Genomic DNA, 8,655 nt, shown 5'->3' on the forward strand with positions numbered 1-8,655 from the left:
TTTTTAGGCCATTGCATTTTACAAATGAGACATTTTTAAGTGTTTTCTGGCCATTGCGTTTTATAAATAAGATATTTCTTTGTGTTTTTTGGTGCATTGCGTTTTAGGTAAAACACATTTTTATGTGTTTTCAGTCCATTGCGTTTTAGAAAAACAGACATTTTAATTGTTTTTTGGCCATTGCGTTTTAAAAATAAGACATTTGTTTGTGTTTTTGGTGCATTGCGTTTTAGGTAAAAACACATTTTTATGTGTTTTCAGTCCATTGCGTTTTAGAAACTACACTTTCTTTTGAGTTTTTAGGCTATTGCGTTTTAGAAATAAGACATTTCTTTGTGTTTTCTGCCCATTGCGTCTTACAAATAAGTCATTTCTTTGTGTTTTTGGTGCATTGCGTTTTAGAAAAATGTCATTTTTTAGGTTTTTTTATTGCGTTTTACGTAACTGGGGGTTTTTCTATTGCGTTTTACGCAACTGGGTTTTAATTTTTTTTTTTTTTTTGAAAATATAGCAATAGTATACTCGTTTTAAAGATTAAAAAACGCTCGTTTTTTTGGTGCAATTTTTATAAAAAAAATAATGTCGTATGAAAGAGCTATTAACGTTTAAAAATGGGGGAGTTGGAGGAGAGAGAAACTATTGGCTTGGATTGACTAGAATGCCCCTAAACAAACTCATGCGCCTCTTTTCTTTCCTTCAATTTTCCTGATTTAATCTTAGCCCTTGATTAACTAAATGGATGGTCAAGATCACTTCCTAGTCTTTCTAACCAAATAAACTTCCTATTGTATCTCCACCCGTCGGGCATAATGGTCAAATAAATCAAACGAAATACGAAACAAAACATGAAAATCAAAACTTACTATGCCAAAATTAATTGTTATAAAATCGATCCACACCACAAATAAATCAATTTGTTTTCTTCTTCTTACGTTTTTTTTCCTGTGGGCTACCAGACTTTTTTTTGGGCCTGCTATGATCTTCTTTTTCTTTTTGTTTTGTTGACCCAACTCAATAAATGGCTAGCCATATTGTTTTAGCTATAGCCCACCATCAATCTCTAATGTTCATTTTTCGTCCACAACCGCTCCACACCTACAGAAATATTAAAATAATTTAAAGTAGACTTTGTTCCATCAAAACAAGTGTTGCCCATCACAAAAAATAATGCAATGTACATTGACTAATGCATGATGTATGGTTAAAATGTAATGTTAAAGTGTTATAAATTGTGCCTATAAATGCAACTAACACTATGACTACTTTATAGCAATGCTTTCACATGTTAATAGTAATAACAATGTTATAAATATGTATACTGGTCTTCTCAATTTCGGTGTAGGCCCATCACAAAAAAAATATCATTGAAACGTACTCTCTCGTCTTCATTTAACTCTAGTATCTTGTGATCGTGATTGAGAGTTAAGATCGCGGTTGAGAGTTAAGATGATGAAAATATTGGATCTTAATATCTTGCGCACAACATATGAAGGCATAACTAATAACACGCGATCTTATATAATCACACAGAAAGGCACCAAAAGTCGCTGGCGGTGTATACAACACGTGGTAGAGTCACGCTTGACGGGGCAGCTTTGATTGTGGTTGCATCAATTAGAGAGGTAAAAAAGAAAACGACGTTGCGACAATGAAGAACAAAGCAAGATGAACTTATTGTGAATAGTTTACTAGATTACAAAGGCTAATATGTAAAAGAGGAGAGTTGTATGGCTTTTAGTCGTACACAAAGCTTACTTGGTTGTACATAAAACTTATTTGATGACGATGAAGAACAAAACAAGAACCAAAATCAACATAAGCAACAACATTACTTATATTACATGTAAAAAAGCAACTTAGACTACATGCATGCCACATGTTTTTAGCTTCAAACTTAACCTAGAACACCAAAGCTTTTATTCTAAGTCCTAGGTTCATAAAACATTACATAATTAAAACAGTACGACGCTGTGATGATAAAACCATGCTTTCTGTTAACAGACAACGAGAGAGACCCTTTCCTGTAATGACGTGTAGATCAGTTTAAAAGTTAGGGCGCACGTTGAGGCGTGAAGCTATTTTCTGCCCCAGTGATTTGTCAGCCTGCAAGAATACCAGCCCAAATCAAGTACGCATTTTCAACCCATTTACTTATAAACAAGTCAATCCGAGTTATGTTAAATATGGGTCAAAAGGCGCCCAAAATGTAGTTTTAATGTATAAAATATCCTAAATATTTCTATTAAAAGAATTAGACTACGGTTGAAATAATATTTTTGTAATCACATTTGATGCTAATTACTCAAAAGAATATTAAAAGAAACTTGGACATAGTGTTTCGTGTCAACCCAACATGACCCATATCTAAAATTACATATTCTGAACCAACGCGTTATTACGAATCAGGTTGGGTCAGAGTATGTATCCACTTGATCGAGCATTCACTATATCCAGATATAAATTTGAATTCTGATGTCAAACAAAATTGCTTTTTAACTTCAAAAGTCAACCTTTATTTGAAATGGACCAAAGAGGGGGAGGTGAACGAACCTGAGACCAGTATGAGATCCAAATGCTGCGGAGCTCATGGGTGACCCGTGGGTCAGACAACATCTTCACCATTCGGCAAATGAACCTTTCTTGCCTGTACAAATAATATACTCAATTTGACCATCAAATGACCAAATCTAATGCTATATGTTTATATAGAAAAAATATTGCACATGCATTATTTATTCTTGTAATTACGACATATTCGTTTAAATTTAATATAATATAATAGAAAGTAAATAGTACCTGTCCGGTGCCCATGATCGGTATCTCTCCCCTGGCTGCTTAAAATCATTGTATTTTGGGATAACAGCCTGCACGAAAATAACAGAATTTTTACGTAACAACTACAGGTCGTCAAGTGTTTGATATCTGGGATAACAGACCGTGCACCAAACATATATTCAACATTTTTATATTTTAATTTTAAAATTTTTTTTTTCATGTTTTGGAAAAACTAAGGACGAAGGACTATTGGCGATGAAACCCCAAGTTTGACTGTTTAAAAGTCAATGACTTGATTTTGAGATCATCTTAAATATCAAAAATATAAACCGGCCTGATACAATAAAGAAAACACAAAATAACTAACCCTTTGACGGGTTCCAGTTAGCTTAACAGGGGAAATCGGATACTGCTGAGCATGTTGAACACGATCATACCTCGAAGGGAAGTAATCAACCTGGAACAATATAATAATCCAGTTACTTATGAATGGGTCAATTCGGATGGTATTTTATCTGAACGAAGCAAATAGCCAAAAGGGAATGGGTAGAACGGGTCAAACAGATTGGAAGTCGGTCAACTTCCTAACACTTGACTCGGGGGTCAACCGAACCCAATGGGGCCCATTTCGCCCTGTAGTAGAAAAAACATTGTTTTAACCTGAACCTATTTTGACCCGTTGGCTGTTACCTAACCCACACGCCTGTCCATGTTACCACCTCTAATTAAGAGTAAAGTACACGGATGGTCCCTGTGGTTTACCAAAATTTTGGATTTGGTCCCTAACTTTCCAAAATTACACGGACGGTCCCTGTGGTTTGCACTTTGTAACGCATTTAGTCCCCAGCCAACAAATCTAAAGGTTTTAGCATGTCCAAGTTAGGGACTAAATGCGTTACAAAGTGCAACCACAGGGACCAGTCATGTGCTTTTTGAAAAAGGTGGAGACTAAATGCGTTACAAAGTGCAAGCCACATGGACCATTCATGTACTTTTCGAAAAAAAACTGAGGACTAAATGTGTTACAAAGTGCAAACTACAGGGACCATTCATGTACTTTTTGAAAAAGCTGGGGACTAAATGCGTTACAAAGTGCAAACCATAGGGACCATCTGTGTACTTTACTCTCTAATGAAAGATGAATAGACAATTGGCATAATACCTCCTCATCTCTATGCATGAAATTCATATTTCCATCATAGTGATTATTATGATGAGCACATTTTGGAGCATTAACAGGTAACTGCAGATAATTCGGTCCTAAACGATGCCTTTGCGTATCCGAATACGCAAAGATCCAACCTTGAAGCATCTTATCATCAGAATAATATATTCCAGGAACAACAAGGCCCGGATTAAACGCCAGCTGCTCATTTTCTGCAAAGAAGTTATCAATATTCTTATTCAACACCATACGTCCAACTGGCTGCAGCGGTATCACATCCTCGGGCCATGTCATCGTCCCATCAAGCGGGTCAAAGTCAAGCCTATCTTCATGATCAGGATCAATAACTTGAACAAACAGCTTCCACTCGGGAAACTTACCGGCTGCAATCGAGTCGTATAAATCTTGTGTGGCGTGACTGTGATTATTTCCGCCAACTTTAACCGCTTCATCTTCTAAAAGACACTTCACGCCGCATGTTGGCTTCCATGTAAACTTCACGTAATGTGTTTTCCCGTCTTTGTTGACTAAAGTGAGAGCGTTAACACTCGAGCCTTCCATGTGTCGGTAATCTGATGGTATGCCAACATCGTCAAGCCAGAACGTCATAGTGTTTAAACTCTCGGGATGGTGTGAGAGGAAGTCGAGGATTCTCCAGTCTTCTTGAATGTGTGACTTTGGGTTCGGTTTAAACGCGTGGATCACGTCTGGGAAAGCCATTGCGTCGCGAGTAAAGAACACGGGAAAGTTGTTTCCCACAATATCAAAGTTACCCTGCAAATTTAGAAACATATATCAAATTCACTAAGGTGGCAAGATAGATGGGTCATAACAGGTTCAGAGTTGTCAATAGCGAGCGACAAGCTACCTACACGCTATGTAGCGATGGCGATGAAATAGTGGGTGCTATTTCATATTTAGCGATACACTAGAAGAAAACTTTAGAAATATTTTACATGTATATTTTATAAAAAAATCTGGTAAATATGGAAGTATATACGCTTCTATTTTCAATCCTGCAACAAAAAACCCTAAAATACGCTTATTTTTTCAGTCGCTACATGTATTTACTAAAAAGAATAAAAAAACTATTTTCCCGCTATTTCCTCGTGTTTAAGGCGCAAAAAATCAGATAGCGGCATATATAGTATCGCATCGCTATGCTATTAACAACTATGGTTTTAACGCTTCTTTGTCCATTTCTTAACGTATTTATAAAAGAACCAGTGTATTAGTTATGATAAAAAGATATCCTTATGTTAACTATTTAATCGTTTTATAAAACAATTCAGAAGATTGTATGCAGTTTAAATAGACTTTGGGCAATAATCGTTTTATATAACAATCGTTCTATATGACCCGTTTGGCCCGTTCTCCTTTTAGCTAATTTTATTTATTTACTCATTTGAAAAAAAGACGCAAGCCAAATCAACTCGTCAATAACTAAACGAGCCTAAATTGTCACCTCTAACTAGATCAAAACGAAATTTTTATATTTGAAATGAAAGTACGGTTAAAGAAGAAAAAAAACGGATAAACAAATTCACTAATTGAAATAAGATTCACCTCTCTGGTGTAAAACTTGGTTGCAAAACCTCTAGGGTCCCTGATAGTTTCGGGACTACCACGCTCATGGATAACAGTCGAGAAACGAACAATAGTAGGCGTTTGGACTCCAGGAGCACGAAGGAAATCAGCACATGTAAGGTGAGTGATGTCATGTGTAACCTCAAAAAATCCCTTAGCACTTGCGCCCCTAGCGTGTACAATGCGTTCTGGGATCCGTTCACGAGTGAAATTAGCAAGTTTCTCTATTAAATGATAGTCCTCAAGAAGAATTGGACCTGTCATGCACAACAGTAAATCAGATCATATTATGCTAACAACATGTAACTGACAAGTAGCAAAATATCTATAAAACAGTTACCTCTGTCTCCAACAGTCAAGGCTGCAGTATTGTTGTAAACCGGTGCACCAGCATTAGTCGTCCAAAACGGAGCATTGTAAGCACTCGAAGGGCGTTGCTACACCAAATCAAAGAAACTTGTATGATAAATGTAACCAGTGTGCAAAGGAACTTACTTACAAAGACATGATTATTGCAACGAAATTTAATCAAAGGAAGCCGTTTTTCAGTTATTTACATTCGGGGGAGGGAGGATGAGATTTGAACCCTGCACAGTCACATAATACAGTTCAAAATCTCGAAACGGTCAGGCCAAGAAGTGTGCTTCTTGAACTGAGCCCGTTTCGAGCCTATTCGTAAAGCTTGAGCTCGGCTAGTTTATTATTTACTAATTAAATCATGCACATTTTATAGATATTTTGATTATAATTATTATATATAACATTATATAAATTATTTATCTATTTTTAACATAATTGCGGTGGCGATGGCAGGAGAGTGTTTTTTTTTTCTTTTTTGCGCGGGAACATAAACTCTCCGACGTCTTTACAGAAAAGATAAACTATTTACTTTATGTTTTTTTATTATCAACAAAAATATTTACTTTTTAATTTTATTTAAAATGAATGCTTTATTATGTTGTAATAAACTTTATTTTTCATGTCTTGTGTTTGATTAGGTTCATAAAAAGTGTTATCTAAATACATAAGGCTTTCAGTAGTGGGGCGGCATAGTTGGGCGGTATGCCCTCATAGCGCCGGTATAGCGCCGGCACACCGCCCCCCGGGGCGCCATCAAACGATTTTTTGGAGGTGGCGTGATAATTTTCGCGGCGCCATGCATTTGGTTTGTGTTCTCTCCACTCTCACATAGATATATACATACATATATATATGTATAATTTAAGGGTTTATTAAATAATTGGGTAATGATGAGGTAGGGGCGTTATGACTACGGGCTTAAAATGCATAAGGCCCCATAACGCCCACACGCTGACGTGGAGTGCCACATGTCGCATAACGCCCCTTTGAGGGCTTTATGACTACACATGGCCTAATATGATAATGAAATGAAATATGCTGTGTGAATCGATAAATTGAATTAAACACATCAAGTTTGAAACGAGTTCTAGACCTCACTCGTTTTAGAGTTTAAATTTAATCGAACTCATATGAGCGTTCAGAGTTTAAGCACAGCCCAACCCCTTCTTACCTCTAATTTGATTATCATCAAAATTTAACTTTATTTTTTTTTATCAGTGCATTTATTATTGATAACAATTTCTCGATTTTATGACGTAAATTTTTTTATTAAGTTATGTTGTGTGGTTTTTTTATATATAAAATAGTAAAGAATATTGGAGGACTTTGAAAATGGTAAAAAAAAAAATACTTAAACACCCTTTAGGTTGATTTTCTTCTATTCGTTCACCATCAAATTTTTTTTTTACCATTTACAAACATTTTTTTTTAGAATTTTTAGCTCCTTCTTGGACATTTTTTTTAGAATTTTTAGCTCCTTCTTGGATATTCATTTCCAATTAAAATCCCAATTTTATATACAAAATATTTGTTTTAAACAGGTAATTTCTATATTCTCGTTTTCTTTTTTAATAATTGCATCTTATATTAGACGGTGTGATATTGAATCACTAAAAAAAAGTCACGGTTCAAACAAAATTACTAAGATACATACATGCATTAAATAGTTGTACAAAAATGGTAAAAAGGGCAAGTGATGAAGTGATGAGTTGTACCTTGTACGGATCCATGCTGAGGGACAAGAATAACGAGAATCAAAGCTGTCTTGTGATCTTGTGAATATCTATGGTCCCTTGCAAACACTCTTCGGCTATTTATACACAAACAATATACATACAAACTAATAAAATTATAAACAATAATATTAAAGTAATATTTTTTATTAATATGTAATTATTATAAATGGTCATAATTTCAAAGTTGTGGCCCATCATATGGTAAATTGTTTGCTTTACGAAGACAAAAATTCAATAAAGATAAAACAAGATTCAAAAGAATACCACGCCTTATCTTTACTTATTTTTAAATAACAAGATAAAGATCAGTAATTTATTGATCTTCTATTTTATTAACTATATTTTGATATGAAATTGCCAAATTAGACTGGATATAAATTTAGTTATGCTTTTGGCTTTGAAGATACATATCCGGATCCGGATATGATCCCGGAGGACGAACCGAACCACACTTAGACGGACATTCTAAAGATGTCAGTTCCCATATCGCCGAGGACGAACACCCATTCAAGTACGTCCAGACGAATGACGTCATGCCAGTTGACCATTATAAATACCACGTCAAGTACAAGGCCAAGTACGATTTTCTGAACCTTCGTCCTTATTTTCTCTCTCTACTTTCTCTCTCTACCAATACTTATCCTCACGCCGGAGGGTGGTCGCAGAGGGGCCCTCCCATCTCTGCGGCGAGCCTAACAGTTTTCTGTTTTGCAGGACGAATTTCCAGCTTCTACACAAGGTCCAAACCCTCATTTACAGGCTTCGGCCTTAAATTGATTCTTTGGATCTTCAGGCTTGCTGGCTAATCTGGAAGTCGAGGAACCGTATGGCTTTTGAGCAGAAGAAGAGCGCGACTGGGGGCATCATCCAGGAGCTGAAGATCCTACGCCTTCTATGGATCAAGAACCGAGCAAGGAGGATTTCTTTAGACGAGCACAAATGGAGTAGTTTTAACTTTGATTAATGTTGTTGTTTTGTAGTTTCCTTCCTTATGTACTTGTAGTTTCTTTGCTAGCTTCTTGCTAGTTTTAG

At 35.9% G+C, this 8,655-nt stretch overlaps 1 protein-coding gene across 2 annotated transcripts; it reads right to left on the reverse strand.

The window, feature by feature from the left end:
- Nucleotides 1-1,751: 1,751 nt before the first annotated feature.
- On the reverse strand, nt 1,752-7,701 carry LOC110907947 (catalase-like). 2 transcript variants are annotated; one of them, XM_022152855.2, is made up of 9 exons: nt 7,603-7,664; nt 6,085-6,114; nt 5,868-5,964; nt 5,507-5,784; nt 3,938-4,714; nt 3,143-3,232; nt 2,797-2,864; nt 2,551-2,644; nt 1,752-2,103 (listed from the first exon to the last, which is right to left on the reverse strand). In XM_022152855.2, exons 1-9 carry the CDS (start codon nt 7,615-7,617, stop codon nt 2,044-2,046), a joined length of 1,509 nt encoding a protein of 502 aa, XP_022008547.1. In that variant the 5' UTR covers nt 7,618-7,664; the 3' UTR covers nt 1,752-2,043. The 2 variants fall into 2 exon arrangements, with proteins under 2 accessions (XP_022008547.1, XP_022008548.1); XM_022152856.2 differs by lacking the exon at nt 6,085-6,114 and having other exon boundaries at nt 7,603-7,701.
- Nucleotides 7,702-8,655: the final 954 nt, after the last annotated feature.

Source organism: Helianthus annuus, chromosome 14 (assembly GCF_002127325.2).
Source record: "Helianthus annuus cultivar XRQ/B chromosome 14, HanXRQr2.0-SUNRISE, whole genome shotgun sequence".
In the NCBI taxonomy this organism is placed as follows: Eukaryota; Viridiplantae; Streptophyta; class Magnoliopsida; order Asterales; family Asteraceae; genus Helianthus; species Helianthus annuus.